This window comes from Phaenicophaeus curvirostris, chromosome 14 (genome assembly GCF_032191515.1).
Source record: "Phaenicophaeus curvirostris isolate KB17595 chromosome 14, BPBGC_Pcur_1.0, whole genome shotgun sequence".
Taxonomy (NCBI): domain Eukaryota; kingdom Metazoa; phylum Chordata; class Aves; order Cuculiformes; family Cuculidae; genus Phaenicophaeus; species Phaenicophaeus curvirostris.
The window spans coordinates 9,306,668-9,323,220 of record NC_091405.1 but is presented as its reverse complement, the minus strand read 5'-3'; the positions used below and the strand labels follow the sequence as shown (position 1 = coordinate 9,323,220).

Here is a 16,553-nt window from a genome sequence, read left to right as displayed (position 1 = left end):
TGGTGTATTTTAGTGTTATTAACAGATTTAAGAACAATTTTATAGTCCAATTTCTGTATTTAAAAACTTACGCCACTTTCTTTCTTCAATAGTATTGAATACATTCACGTATTAACACAGCGCCAATAGAAAGAAGTGAGAAAAATCATAGAAACAACACTTCTGAACAGAATAGGCATAAAGCAGTCCATTAATGAATTCTTGCTTGCCACTGCTGCAATCTAAGACTTCAGTACGGGTCAATGAAAGAACCTGACATTATTACTAGAAATTATACAGGATAATAAAAAGGAGATAAATCAGTAGTATCCACCTGCAGAAACCTCTGTTGCATTTGGAGAGTAAACAAGCTCTTCTCTAAAATATGTGTAACTACAGTACAGTGTAACTATTGTGGCATACAAGCATAACCAAATCATTAACCTGCTTAAAAATACAAGAAGCAGTGGCACAAAGTTTATACGATTGCACCTGCAGCTATTTTCTCCATAGAAACAGCAGTGTACAGAAGTGTGATATTATACCCAGGAAACATAATGAAGTATTTTTCAGTATTGTTGCAAATGTGAAATAAACTGTTTCCAGCCTCTCCATGCTTTGCTGCCATTTTAAACCTTGTTTCCTCGTCACCCTTCTTGGATTGTTTGTTCTGTTGGCAACTACCTGAACTGCTGCTTTCCAGGCTGCATAACTGGCTGTCTCTGTATCTGAAGCTACAGAACTAGTGGGAAAAGTCAACACTTGCACAGAAGGAAGCCCAAACCTGTATTTTACACAAACACATTGAAGGTGCAAAGCCTGAGATACCCTGTTAAGAGTTTTCAAATCAGAAGTATTCACCATGTGTTTTCATACATGCCGTAGGCAGTTACACCACAGGATGCAGAAAAGGAAATGCCTAAGACCAGCAGAGCAGTTAGCATAGCTTAAGAAACTTAGTAAGCAACACAGCATCTTTAATTTGGAGCAGTATCACCTGTTACTTGATATACATGTACATATAAACTACAAGCCAAAGGATGCATGAGCATTACGCAGAAGTTGTTGTAATTTAAATATATGTGAATGCGCACGTGTATGTGCAAAAAACCAACATACAGAGCAGAAGTTAATCAACTAAGACTTTGATTCATTACTTTATTATTTTTACATTAAAAAAATTACAACGTAACAAGGGTTTGAAAAGCCAAGTAAACCTGATTTCACACACACACACACGCACGCACTTGCTAAGTCACAGGGTTCATCCGCTTGAAGTGATATGTTGTGATTTCCATCAGGATTTTTTTATTAAACAATATACACATTAAGAGCCTCATGACAAAGCCATACTCATTTTTTCCCAATCTATAAGATGTGCAACTGAATAAGCAAAGATTCTTGTAGAACTTCCAACTTTCCCCTCAGTTACACAAGACGTAGTTTTGTTCATTTGACTGCAACTTCACTGGCTGCATCCACCTAGAAACTGTCCAGTATTACGCATTCTCTCCCACAAAGTGGACATATTACATAGTATTGCACAATTTTGTTCGCAGGGCCATAGATAATAAATGGATACTATAGTAATTTCACCCACCCAATGGTATAAAACCTGATGAAGCTAGAATCAAGATGCCACAAACACTTAAAAAGAAAGGCAGAAGCAGGTAATTGGAAAAAAAAGTATAGCTTCTGTAATATGTAAACTTTTTGTAATGCAAGATTCTTCAGCACATTGAACTGCTTGAGGTGGGACAGATCAACAGTCCTACTGGCAAAGCAAAAGCATGAACAGGACAGTTTTAAGGCAAGTCCCAGAACAGGGAGCTATTTACTTTCTAGGCACGATATCAAGCTATGCATCAAGGCTCCTGCTTTATCCTTTATATTGTCAGTGATCTATAGAACAGATTAACAATATAAAAAATAGTCTACATACAGCTTTTGAAGAATCCACTTTTAGCTGAATTTCATCACTAGCAGCTTGTATCTCATTATTTGCAGATTTATAAACTTTTCTTAGCACTGCTGCTGCTTGTCAGGCCCACATAAAGCAGTTCTAGATCTATATTGCTCTCATTTATTGAAAGTAGTTTTGGCTGGAAAATGGCTAAATTCAAAATAATTCATTCTATTGCAGATCTTTCTACATTTAAGATCTGCTGTACTCGTGAAAAAGGCAACATCTCTTTCCTCTGATGTCTTTGTTCAGGGCATCTTTAACAGTTTCCCATCTATGAAAAGCCTGTACAATAAAAAAAGGGGCAGAGCAAGACCTTACGAAAATAACTATTTTTAACCGATTAACTCCAATCTGCAGTACATTCATTCTCACATCGGAGGATAGAGTCGCTGGTCCCACTTAGCCCTGCACAGAGGAATGGATTCAATCCTCAAACACCTAAAGTTCCTCTAGAATCAATGCATTAAGAATCGGAGATGAATATCTGAGGGCAGAAATTGGCCCACAGCCATTAGTTAAAAGCGTTGCTTGCTGAAGACTTAGAACTCACCTAAATGCCATATGAGATTAACACAGCCAAGTACAAGACATGCTTTTGTGAGCCTGGGAAGACATTTGGCAGGGGTGTAACAGTGCCTCCGATGTGTTATGTTGTTGTGTGCACCAGTCCTTTGAATGACTTGCATATGAGGAATGTGTGCCTGAAGTGGGACAAAGAGTACAGTTCTTTTATTAGGATAAGCTGAAATATAAATTAAAAGTGAACAAAACGATATTCCCTGAAAACTGTATTTAGAAGGCTAGTTCTCATTTGAGATCAACTTTCACCATACTGCTCTTCCTTATGATTGACAACTGCACCTAAGTATATACTTTTTATAAAAACACACAGGTAATTTCCCAAACATTTATCAAATAAAAAGGGTTTAACAAAAATGGATAATTCATCTCAAAATAAATTACAGTAGCATGACATTTGGCTTCTTTAGTGTGACCACGTGCTTTTCCTTTGTTATCTTGCTGTTAAGATCACTACAGATCCAGTTCGCGTCTCTGAAAGTTAATGAGATGTCTGTGACGATAAACGTATAAAACTCTGCTTGCTACAAGCAAATGTCTGATATCAGTTTCACCTGGTCACAGAATATATGCAGACAGCCTTCTCTGGCCCCAAATAAATATTGTATAGTATTCTTGCAAGTTCCAGCATAAGTAGACTCAAACAGAAAATTCAGGTCCTCCTTTCTTTCCTCTCAGTAGGAGTCGCCTGATTTGAAATCCTGCAAAAGGATTAATCCACAAGAGTGAAGGCTGACCCCCAAAAACAGATTTCATTCCTTCCCAACGTAGTCTCCTCTCCCATGTTGGCTTTTCACTCTTCAGTCTTTCAATCTCCTGTACATAAACAGAAAGGTAGTGATGCACTGTTAAGCCCAAAGTTGAGTAAAGTCTAATAGCAGTTATCAAACTGATGACTACTTTGCATTCTTTTAATGTATAGCTAGTGAGCTGATGTTACAGCAGAGAATCTGCAGGCAATATACTAACACTAATTTACTCAGTTAATTGAACCAGACAATAAGGCTTCCAAAAAGATTCATGTACTGCAATTACTGAAGCAAGGCTAACTCGCCCAGATGCATTATTTTAATGATCATTTTTTTCTTACTTTCCATTAATGACAGCTGGATATTTACCATTTTTCACAGTTACTCTTCAGTACAGAAGCACACTTTTAAAGAATCTCAAGTGAGAAAATTCTGAGCAGCCACAAAATTCAGATTCTTTATGTTCCCAGTCAATTATCCAATACAAAACATCCTCTCTCAAGGCTTAACACTGCAGACCTAAGGGCAAAGCAGCCAGAGGTTCAAACTATGGCTACAGTTAATATAGAGCTTATCAAGCAGCAGAAAGTGTGAGGGGTTGGTACAAGATAGCTAGTTTAAGTGTAAACCAGAGAGATGCAGACATTTCTCATGATCTATCTGGAGTTGGTGATAGTTTAGAAGTGGAAGCCCAAATGTAAGTAAAAAGCTGTGTCATTTTTGATATTGAAAACCTAATTATAAAATTTATGTTGGAAAAGCAAATAACGCAGTAACTTCCATTTGGAAGCAAACCACGAGAAAGTATTTAAATGCTTACAACTGCAGAAAATAAAAATGATTAGCTACTTCAGATTCAGGGTTTTCTCCCAAAACAAAAGCCTAACCTCATCCAAGTAAAACAACACCTCATCACATCTTCCTAGAACAATTGTCACAAGATACAAAAGCAGAAGTTCTTACCGTTTCATCATTGCATATTGAGTGGATTTGGGTGCCAAACATGACTGCAGTAAAAGTGAGAAAAAGAAAACCCTCAAGGCACAAGAAGATCATCAGGATCACAGTTACAGGTGGGGAGAAGTCACTGCATTCTGTGAAAATGATATATGTAGTTATAAAAAATATTTTAAAAAACTCTATAGAGCATGTTCATGCTGAGACATCCCCTCTTCAACAAACAGCAATAAAAGCTAAATATCTGACACATGAAATGACATCTCACAGTTAAAAACACTTCAAATTTCTAGCACTGCAGAAGTTTTATTTGCTGCCCAAGGAAATGAAGAATTTCCAGGAAGTAACACTTTGGGCTTCCTATAAAGTATACAGTACCACACAATCAAAATCCTCCCTTGGAATTTCATGGATGTATAAATATATGTTTGCACATGAGATGATTTAAGTACTTGGACTTGCAGAAGAAAGCAGCTTGAAGTTTCATGCATGACAAACACTGTAAAAGCCATCACCATTATTAGCTCTGACTGGCTAGTTAATCCAGATGCCCACTTTCCTGTGATTTCTTCATTAGTTGTGGGGGTTTTATTTGTTTTGTTTTTTGTAGTTTTTTGTTTGTTTGTTTGTTTTTTAAATTCACCACACAAAGTAATCGAGTTCTGTCTTACACTTACAGTCACATCTCTGAAGAGTCTCTTATCAACTGATTAACTCAATTACAGTTAAACAAAGAAGAAATGGAATAATTCACAAGAAAATGTTTCAAGTAAAAAAAAGGACTAATATCCCGACCATTTAATGAAAAACTCAGCAAAAATTAGTCACATGGATTCCCCTGTTGCTTCAGGTACGAGAAAAAACATACAATCAACCATCTTCAGTCAAAAGCACAAGATGAGAATAAGCTCTGGCACATTGGAACATTAAGAAATGCAAGTCAGAAGACTAAAACAACTGGGACAGTTTAAGAATGCCAAGGTGGCTGAGGACCAGCTATCTGTTTCTGTCATATTACAGCAACAGTAAATTACTACCATGTGGAAAGGGAGTGAGAAAGTCCCTGACAGCCACAGCTCTTAGAGTGAATGACTAAGGGAAAAATAAAACAAATAAGAAAGGTGGATAAACAGGTATGAAACATTTTCAGGACCTCGCTTTAAAAAGATCAATTCTCTGTAATATTTCATACATGGGACTGCATGACATGCTATGACTTTCCCTTAATACCTGCTAGATTATGTCAGTGAAAGTTAAGTATTTGCTTACCAGTCCACTGCCCTCGGACACAGGAAAAAAACTGAAACCCACACAGTATGAGCGCATGAGCTGAAATTAGGGCTATATACATCTGGAAATAAGAGAGAGTGCTTACTTTTGACTGCTGCCAGGTAGTAAACCAGACATTCCTTTCAGCTACACTTTCATAGAATCATAGAATAACCAGGTTGGAAGAGACCCACCGGATCATCGAGTCCAACCATTCCTATCACTGCACTGCATTCCTATCATTCCTTTGTCACTGCACAGTCAATACACTTTTCTACTTCAATTTTTAATTCAATACAATGATGTAAAAACAAATTCCAATTAAGCTTGATTCTAAAAATGTGAGCAACAATTTAAGTTTAAGGATTAGCTCCTTAAATCACAGTACCATTTCACTAATTGTTACCATATAAAACATAGCAAGATGAGGCTAGTTAAAATAACAGCACTTTACAAAACAGATTAAAATGACTTTGAGTAGAAATATCTTCCTCCTTGGAGAAGATCTCGCATAAAGGGAAAAAAACCCCAACACACAACATTTGTGCCCTTAAGCCATTAGTCATCAATAAACAAAACCAAAAATGCTACAATCAAGGTAGATTCATACTGAGATCAAGCTGCTGTTGTTTATCACTTACCGTAAACAGAACAAAAAATCTCTGATTTTTTTCCCCCACACAATTATTCACCCAGGGACAGTGGTGATCCATCTTTCGAATACATCGTTTGCAAATACTAGAGGAAAGGGAAAAGACTTCTGTTGAGAAACAGTACTTTGTATTCTAACGTAGAAACAAGGGTATCCAGTAGTCATAATATTATTTGCCAAAATCTTTCCTGACAAACTGCAAACAGTGATTTTGTTTGTATTTCTTTAAAGAAACTACTTGCTCACTGACAACTCAGCTTCTGGTTGTTACAAAACTGACTGTGTAAATGAGATTATCCTCAGATAAGAAAAACAGTATTAAAACGAGAATAATTGTATATCCAAACATACAACCAAGTAAATACAGTAACTTGATTTTAGACATTTGTGGCACTGAATGAGCCAAGTTTCAGTTCTTTTTAGATTGAGTATTAAAAAAAAAACAACCTGCCTTCTAGAGGAGCTTTTTTAGACACAGTAATTATTTCAAGTTTATAGACTTTAAAGTTGTAAATCTAGTTTGTGAATCAGAAAATATCTACATCTTCAAGAAAAATTCTCACTCTTGAGGTTTCAATGGGCCATACAACTCTAACATGCAATCAAAATCTCAACTAAAGAACAGCTGACAATGTTACATCTCACTGCCTAAATATAAACCAAAAATATTGAAATGATAAGCCATGCATATTCTTTGCCTACTTATTAATGAATATTTAACCACTTCTGTCCTTTGCTAGTTGTGCAACTAATTGTTTAGCTTCTGCTCAATTTTAAGTCAAGGTTATTTTCAGGAAAAAAAGTATTTCATTAAGTCCATTTTTACATCTGCTAGGCTGTACAGAACCAGAGGGCTCACATCTCTTATATTCAGGTCTGCAGCCCAACATGACCAGTTATACAAGAGAAACACAACAGCTGCAACATGTGTTAAGTTATTCTGTAAATCAATAGCTTAAGTAGTGCTGATATTTAGTTTTGCTAGCCATAGACTCAAAATGTCCCAGATTTGCCTACAGAACATCCAGAATATTAAGCATTTTCATTTCAGCAGTTACAAACACAAATTAGACCAAAAAATACAGACACTATTATTCAATTCAATCCTTTGATACAAATTACTTTTTAAATACTGCCAGTTACACATGAAAATCCCAATACTGTGCTTAAGATACCCACACACTCAAAACACTGCAGTCAGTGCAGAAGAAACAGGTATCACTCAAGAGAAGGCATTCAGAAGACTCTCCAAAAGATTTTCATTTCAGAGCCTGCTGACTCTAAGTTCAGCCTCCCATTAATTTCCAGAGCTCTGTGGAAAGGTAGGCTAACTCCAGTACCACAACTACACAAGCCTCCTAACATAACACAGAATATATACTGTTGCTCTAAAAAGAACATTAATGTGAAGTACTAAGTAAAATCATATCCAAACTCAATCAAGCCAAATACTGGAGGATGTGAGGTGGGCAGGGCACATTTTTGCTCATTCAATACTCTTCACAAGCCCACGCAATGCTATCCAAGACACCACGTCTGGAACCCTGCCTTCATTTCTAATCTTGCACTACGATTCAACAAACATTTCCAGCCAACAAATCTGCAGCAATGCTGAAAACAGCAGTCCTGCCTTCCTCCTACCCCCATTCTATCTCTTCCCTTATCCAAGCATAGATGTTCATGCAACAAGAGTTCATGGAAGTCACTCTGCTAGCTGCAGCCTGAGTCATTACACTGTGCATGAACACTCACGCCTACACAAGAGGAAGGAGCAATAGGGTAGTGAGAGCAAAGAGCAGCAGACAGGGGAAAGCCATCTCCAGCTTGGCTCTGCTGCTTAATGCACCCAGGCAGCTACAACCGCAATTACAGTTTTGAATGCTAAAGATAACATTCAGAAGGATACAGCTAATGGCTTAGAAGAAATAGGTCTGGGTAACAAATTCCCAGGAAACATCTCCGTGGCTGATTCTAAATAACCATTCCCCACTCACAAATGCAGGCACTCAGAATAGGCTAGAAATAATGACAGATGTGCTCCTTCAGGGAAAATGACATAGCTTCACTCAGGGTAAGCCTCTTCCTTATGCTGAAAATGTTAACTGCTTAGTAAAATCCCAGTTCAATGTATTTCACGAGGCTGGATACTTAGCTGTAAATAAAGGTTTCTTGTTCTTCTCCCCATCACTAATATGTATCATGAAACTACTTTTCTTCCTCAAAAGAGCTTCTTCTGCAGTGTTGCACAACAATTTTCATAACTATATCACAAGAGCCTCTTCTGTTAATAATTTACCACTCAAAACATACACTGTGGCTTTCAGCATAACTATTTCCCAACAGGAACCAACTTCAATTTTCAAGTCTCTTCTATCAGCAAATTGCCACTTTGGCTACTTGGGACTAGACCATCCTTTTAATGTCCTTGGAATGTTTTTGTAAGCCAATAAAGTGTTGGCAGTATAATCAAGCAAACCGTTTTTTCTGTTCAGTACACTTCTGTGATGATAAGCCTATGGAACAGAATCAGGTTCTGGTAGCTGGTCTATGCAGTATGTATCAAATGTTGCAGAAGAATACACACAAATCCTTTTGTTTACTTCAGAAAAGTTAACAGCAACTACTGTAGATGTGTTGTATGAGTAGCAAAGACAATTAAACCAGATATCAAACTGCTCAGAAACACACGACAGTGGGATTCCAAAAGGACAGTACATATGCTTTCAGGCTCTGGCTTTCTTTTTCAGATGTTCCATGAAGCCAGTTATGCACTGTGCAAGCATGAAAACGTATCCTTTGCCCTTATGTGGAATATCTCAGTGTATTTTACCAAGGCATTGAAAAGTAAAAAAATTCACAAGATATTCAAAACCAGGTTCCCAAACCAGAGGATAGTGAAAACAAACCCTTGGAAACTATCACAGATTTCCTTCACCACAGACACTATCCATTCTTGCTCTGCTTTGACAATAAATGCCACTCATCATCTTGCTATAAACAATGTATTCAAAAACCCTAACCAGCTCATTTTTATTCTTCTTTCATGAAGAAATAATTTTTGAATCAACACCACCTTATCTGGGATCACAGGCTAGTGCAGCATCCAAGATAACGCAGTGCCTGCTGAGCATGATAGCCCAGATGTAACCAAGAGACTCTGCAGCAACTCTAGGCTTCCCGGTATGCCAGCCCATATGTAGAGTTCAACACAAAGTGACTTCATTTAGGGCTAACTCCCAAATCAGTAAATCTTATCAGGACTGAAGGTGTGGGAAATATTTCACAAAGACACCTGCAAAGTCTCTGTAGAAGCCAGCCTAAACCCAAGATGAGAAAATTAGCAAGATCCAACCTACACTAAGCGGAGCCTCTTGGGTGTCCCTTGAACACAATGCCAGGACATCTGAAGTGACCGCACAAGTCTATTTTGGATTCCCAGAGGTTAACGGCTTATGTTCTGCCACAACAGAGCAGCTGCACTGCTTCTAACCCCAGGCCTTCTAACCCCAGGGCTAATAAAGCCAGCCAGTACCAAACTCATGGAACATGAAGGTAGGCCTTGTATCTGCATCCATGCAAAAGCTAACCTACACCACAGATAAGTACAGAATAATCTTCAGTTAGTTTTACTATTTCTACATGCAACTTTTCCCTTCACACTCCAGACATGAAAACCCACTCAGATCTGAGAGAAGAACAAGATTCCATTGCAAAGGCAGAGTATTTAAAACAGCAACAGCTTCTCAGCCATAACTTTCACACAGATAAGTGACATACACAGAGACATTTAATTTAGAAACAAATTTACAGAATCGCTTGAGAGTCCTGACAAGACTTCACTCTGCTCTTTTGATGGGCACTAAATCAGAGACTAAAATTTAATATGCCACACAATTCAATATACATCACTTCTCACATCCAGGAGAGCCACCAGAAACATTTACATATTTATGCAAGTCTTAATTATGATGGCATATCTATTTTCAACTCTCACACAATAAACATTACAAATGCATATCCACAGTGCCTGAAAATCCAAATAATTGAGAGTTAATTAATTACTATCTCTTCCAGGTTCAAATTATCATCACTTCGGTCTTTATTAAAATGACTATTCCATAAGCAGACGTACATTTAACCAATTACGCCGACAACTTCGGGAAAATAATCTGCCAATTCACATATAACTTCAAATTATGCACTATGAAGACAACACAAATTAAAATGATAGCTTGAAATTTATCTATATTTTCTTAATTTAAGATTGCAAGAGTCATTCCTTAAATCAGCTTCTATGGGAAAGTTCCTTGAGATTCTTTCCTTTGCCCTGCATTATCAACATTACAGCATAATAACATGAATGATACACAGGAAAAACCATTCACAGATCAAGAAGTATTTAAGACACCATGGTATGATCATCTTAAACTTGCAAGTCTCTTGACTTTACATTATTTTTTGGCTATAACATGTTATAATTATAAAATAATTTGCAACCTATGAATTTGAAAATTTATTGGATACCAAAAGAGATTTGTGAGAAAAAAAATAACACAAATATCAGGAATGCTATTCCAAGACTCAATAAGCATAACTGCTTTAGAGAAAACTAGAGCATACCTGCAATGGTGTGCACGTTCAGGTTTGATACTACAGCACTTTGGACATTTGTAGATCACTTCTCCTGGTTTCAGTTGCAAATTATCCATGTATTCTTTAGTGGCATTTCCTTTGGGTACAGCCCCCTGGAATAATTTCAATTAAAGGAGAAATCTTCTGAAATTGTATGATAGCATTTAAAAAACATTTTATAGACTTCATACCAGTAAGTTCAGGATTATCACTGAAATAAGTTCATTTACTCAAAGCTAGTCCACCACAAGCCAGAATGATTCCCAAATGAATCAATTACCTCTGCTTGGTAGGTTTCATTCATTCAATGAATCAATTACCTCTGCTTGCTCAGTTTCATTTCAGCAAGACTCATCTATGGCCAAATATTACCATAATTCTGATAGAATCTGCTGTTACCAATATACATAAAATGAAGCGGAAGACGCATCTTTGCATTCAGATACAAGCGCTACAGGTAAAATATCTGCTGAGAATTAGTTCTGAAAGAGCACTACTAAAAGAGACATGCTTTCTTACAGTAGCACACGTTAATTTTTGTGACATTCAATTTTTAAGACAAGCCAGCCACAAAAGTTATATCAGCAACAACTACTTGAAAGATGTTCTTTCAGCTCTGTGAAACCAAGATTCAGCCACCTGCACCACATACACAACTTGTGGGCACCAACAGTTATCCTTTCTTCCTTTATAATTAAGCTTATAACTCGAATAACGTCAGCCCAAGTCACCAGTGGCTGCTTTATTCTACATCTCCTATATCCTGCTGCCTTCTGCTACTGTGAAAGCTTGTGTAGCTACATGGCAAACAGTCGAAGGAACTGATCTGAAAGAAAAATAACCCATCAGGAAAAGAAATTATTTTTTAGTGATTAGTTCTCTGAGCTGTTCAACAAAGCTACATTAGCAGCTGTTTCAGAACAATTAGGAAGATGATGAGCAGACAGGAATAGTAGGCAAGATTGCCTCTCTCAGTAACAGTATTAATATAGAGCCTCACAAGATAGGAATCTAACTTTGGATGAGTAAGAAGAAAATAATGGCAAGTACTACTGTCACCTTGCTTATTTATAGATCTAAAGGCTTATCTGTGACAGGCAGTGATTGTGAAATAAACTGGGATGTAATAAGAAAGTGCAATGGCCTTTCTGTACCAACTCCTCCGAGACAGCATTTACTTCACTTAGGGATGGTCTTCTTCAGGTTCACTTAAATCATCTGCTATGTTCTATAATTCTTTCCTATTCTAAAACACCCAATGGCAACATCATCACTTTATACAGAAACCTTAAGAAAGCTTGTGGAAGAATTAACAAACCAGCAGGCACTTGAAATTCAATTGCAAAATAACCCTGTACTTAGGCAGAAAGTTTTTGATGCCTATTGCCTACAGTAACAACCTTGTGTTTGTACTGCCTGAAACACAGCCCAGGTTCTGCCCTAGATGAACACTTCGGTTAAGTAGTGCTTCAAACTTGAACCAGCTGGCCCTTGAAGGGATATGAACAGAGAGTTCCTTCAACACTCATGTTGTATTGCTGAAGTGTTTTTTGCAATATAAATGTTCTCATTTAAGTTAATATTTTTGTGTAGACATAGTGAATTATCTCAAAGAGAAAGATTTAGCTTGTTCTATGTAAGTTTATGCTTCAAAAACATCTCAGGAATTCACCTATTCACTAAAAACAAATTCAGGCCATGCTTCTAGCATTTTGCTGATAAAAATATGTTTATTCCAAAAACATCTTTCATGGTGTCGGACTGTCACCAAATCTTTTCAATAGTCTATTTTTACAGTTATAAAAGCATATTTAGTCCACACATGTTTTGAGGCAGCTTATTCCTTTTTCCTTCAATCTTAGTTTCCATCACAGTCTTGTCTTCCATTCTGGGAGTCAGTACGAGATGAGTGGGGAAAAAAAAAAAAGGTAGTGATTCATGTTTTATCCATGAAGAACAACACAGGTCTAGAAATACACGTAGTTTTATCAGTACATATTTTTAAGCAATCACTAAACTATTAACCTTCTTAGCTGTTACAGTTTGTAGAAGTCATAATATTTCATCACTGGGTGTGGGCTCAAAAGTAAATGAAAGACCTAGCAAACCATTAACTACAATACGCTGCTGCCTTTTTGATCACTCCCATAACTTTCATATACACTGCTACTGTTTCAAAAATGTAGAGAAAATATTCTTTTCCTTTACCCCTCTCTCATCAGATTTCTTCCCTGAAGATTTTACTAATAGACTTTAGTACAAAATAAATAATTTCATCTCTTGAAATCTTGAAGAGTAAAAGTGCTAAGAAATGAATGCTTCTAAGAACTTTCTTATCTACACTGTTCCAACTGCACGTGAGTTCAACTTAAATCTCTCCTCCCACTAACTCCAAACACCTAAATGCAGTAATGTATAAATGGTGTAGTAAAGTAGTTGTTACTTGGTATCAATGTGACTGAGGTTTTCCAGAATGTCAACCACTACAAGTTATGTGACATAAATGGAAGATACGCTTCAAATAATACAACAGGATGAAGCTACAACTTCATAAGAAGTTTTGAAAATATATTTGAGGGAAAAAAGTAAGAAAAATCAGTGCAGAAAAGACTATAATTTTGTGAGCTTCTTCAGAACCTCAGTTAATATTTAACTAACAGTTTTTCTCATAAGCCTACCTCTCACTTTTAAACTGATTTAATGCTGCCTGCTCCTTAAGCAAAACATTATTTATGGTTTTATTAACAGAACAAGAGGAAAAGTAGAGATATCTCTTCACCTGGAGGGCTTTGAATCTAACACTACTTTTCCTAGCAGAAGATGGATACCATTTCACCAAATTTCTCTGCAGACGAGCAGCTACATGAGAGAACAATCCAATGTCAAGGAACAATCGCATACTTACTGGATCAGTTAGCATAGTTCTCAGATGCGATGACAAAGCTAGTACTGCCAAGCAGTTAAAGAGAACACCGTTGATCACAGAGTACCAAAAGTCTTTGGAAGGCAGCAACATGACAAAAGTCACTACGAAGTCTGCATAGACAACGAGAAGCCATGTCATTATAGCACAGACCATACCACAGCCATCTCGGATGAACCAAACCCTCTCTGCCATGTCGGCCTCTGAGGAAGAGGAATCGTAGCTGTCATTTTCAGCAAGAAGTGGGTGGTGCTCAACATCACGGAATCTGTGCCCTGATGACTGCATGGTTTTCTGGCCTTGCCCTGCAGGAAGCAAAGATGCCATTATTATGCATGAGGAAACTGGAAAGACAGGTGTCTCTCACTTTTTGTTTCTGCAAGATAAAACGTATCCAAGTTCAAAACAGATTACTGAGATTTTTTCTGATCAAAACCTGAACAACTGTATGGCTACATGAAGATGGACTATTTCTCTACTCAAAAGATACTAAGTTACAAAGTTTAATCAACAATTTTGTAAGCCATAATCCCATAACTTGATCTTGCAACTTCAATGCTTGACAAAGGGATTTTAGAATGGTTTTATTTCCATCTTGCTGTGCCCATAAATGACTCTTCCCCTTTTGTTAAAAATGCAACCTCTTTCTTTTATTTCAAAGTCTTCATTAAATTAAGGCTCACGTTTCTCAGAAAACAGCAAATTATGGCACTGATGACTTTTCACACTGCTCCAGCAGCACAGGGAAGAGCAGAAAGAAAAAACAGAATGGAAATAAAGCTGGTCTAGTACATCGTTCACAATAACAAGAAAAAAAAAGAGCAAGTGAGAAAGCAGCTAAATTTATTGACAAAAGCGCTATTGTGTTGAAAAAACCCACAAACTTGTAACAAAGATATATGGGATAACTTACAAAATTGTCTCAGATTAGACCAAACTTAAGGGAAACAAATGGCAGTACTTAAATTAGCATGGCAACAGATTACATGAATCAGATTTTCAAAGACAATAATTAATTTCATTTCAAGAGAATTCTTCTAGGGCTTTGTTGCTGTTCCAATGTGGAACAAAACCAAGACTTAAAACCTTAAAGAGGTTTCATAAAAACAGAATTATTTTCCAGACATCTGTAAAGATACAAAAAAGATACAAAAGGGTAGAACTGAAATGCTGTCAACAAAAAGGAGACACATTAAAGCTTAAACATTAAGCATTAAGGCTAGCCTTCTACCTTAAAGTATACTGTGTTCCAAAACTTGTATTGATCCATGCTATTAAAGGCCATGTCCGAGATAAACTTGAAAGCATTACATTGACTGATGGCAGTCACACAGAAGTCTCCATTTTTTCCCCTTATTAATGAAAGCCTATATATGACTGGTAGGAATTATGGCACTTCAGTTTACATCCCGAGACGTTGCATGTAGGATCATTTTATTAGTCTAAAGTGGTCAAAGTGACCATTACCAGGTAAAGACTCACACTGAGGTTGCAGATGAAGCTACATGTTTTTAAATCCTTCCAAAAACTCTCAATTCTGTCTACCAAGAAGCAATTCAGATAAACACATCCTTCAGTCTTAATGATAGAACTAGGCTGGAATAATTCAAGAGACTAGAAATGAAATCAAATATATGCAGATTGCAGTGTAGAAATTCCAGAGTAAAAGTTAACCTAACGAGCCAAGATACTCATAGGGGACAGTTAAATGTGGGTTATATTCTCTGGTTGGGACGCAGAACAAAAACTGAAAAACAGCTCTGGTGCCCAGATCTAGTTGCTAACACTGCCATGCATGAAGGTAGTCACACACAAGAAAAACATCTCAGAAAAGAATAAACTCTACCTCTCTTAACCAGGCTAAGTAAAGGCTACTTGAAATTATTCTAATAGTTCTAGTGGTGTCAAGTTTCATGGAGACCACATAGTTACCAGCTGGAACACAAAGATAAATGGGCAAACCAGCTATTACTTCATCAAAAATGGGCACATAAAACTTTTCAGAAATGTTCTTGTCTGTTTTTCTTTCTCAAAAAAGGGCCCACAAGAAGCTGCGTACAATAAACATTCAATTAAGCCTTGAAGTATATGACACACACAAAAGACCTAACAAATGTTCTAAAGAGCCAAACTTCCAATAAAAAGCTAAGTGGCAGCACTGCAGAAACAGCAAAATACAGTTCAGTCACATGTTAGAATTTTGTCAAAATATTTTTCACTGGCAAATTCTTTTTTTTGTTAAATATAGGGTAAATTCAACCAAATTTGCAATGACAAAATTAGTAACTTTTCCAGGTTTTTTTGTTATGTTCTTTTTTGCCAATTGTATCTTTTTGTTTAAAAAAGTCAACACATAAGTAATTCAAAACATTTTCTGTTTAGAAACCCCACTCCTTCAAGACCTCCTGCTGCACAGATCTTTTGAAGTATTTGCGGAGAATTGATAAATGAAAAGCAATCTCCTGATTCTGAAACCTACAGAACATAAATTTAAAATTCCTTCCAGCTAAGGTGCAACACCTCGGAAGAGGCAATCAAGGTAAGTTTTCAGCTGCTCAAATCAACAAGTTACATTAAATTGGAACAGACATCAAGATTCTGACAAAAAAGTATATTGGTATTTGGTATTTCACAATAAATGTGAATTTTACATCAATTCTGCAAGCAACTCTCTTGGCATACAAATTAAAAGTGTAAATAAATAAAATGACTGCATTAATTTTGTTTAGCTGTATTAAAAGACAACTAAGACCCCACATACCTCACAAATGTTTTGTATGTTATTTTGACATCGTGTCCTTCCTTTGGGCTATTCTAAGCTATTCACGCAGTCATATCTGATGTAAT

At 36.7% G+C, this 16,553-nt stretch overlaps 1 protein-coding gene across 1 annotated transcript; it reads right to left on the bottom strand.

Moving 5' to 3' along the window:
- Window positions 1-1,123: 1,123 nt before the first annotated feature.
- On the bottom strand, window positions 1,124-16,553 carry ZDHHC7 (zinc finger DHHC-type palmitoyltransferase 7). The gene is made up of 7 exons (XM_069868742.1): window positions 16,468-16,553; window positions 13,689-14,011; window positions 10,772-10,896; window positions 6,141-6,237; window positions 5,500-5,581; window positions 4,237-4,367; window positions 1,124-3,340 (listed from the first exon to the last, which is right to left on the bottom strand). The coding sequence occupies exons 2-7, from the start codon at window positions 13,992-13,994 to the stop codon at window positions 3,164-3,166; spliced, it is 918 nt and encodes a 305-aa protein (XP_069724843.1). The 5' UTR covers window positions 13,995-14,011; window positions 16,468-16,553; the 3' UTR covers window positions 1,124-3,163.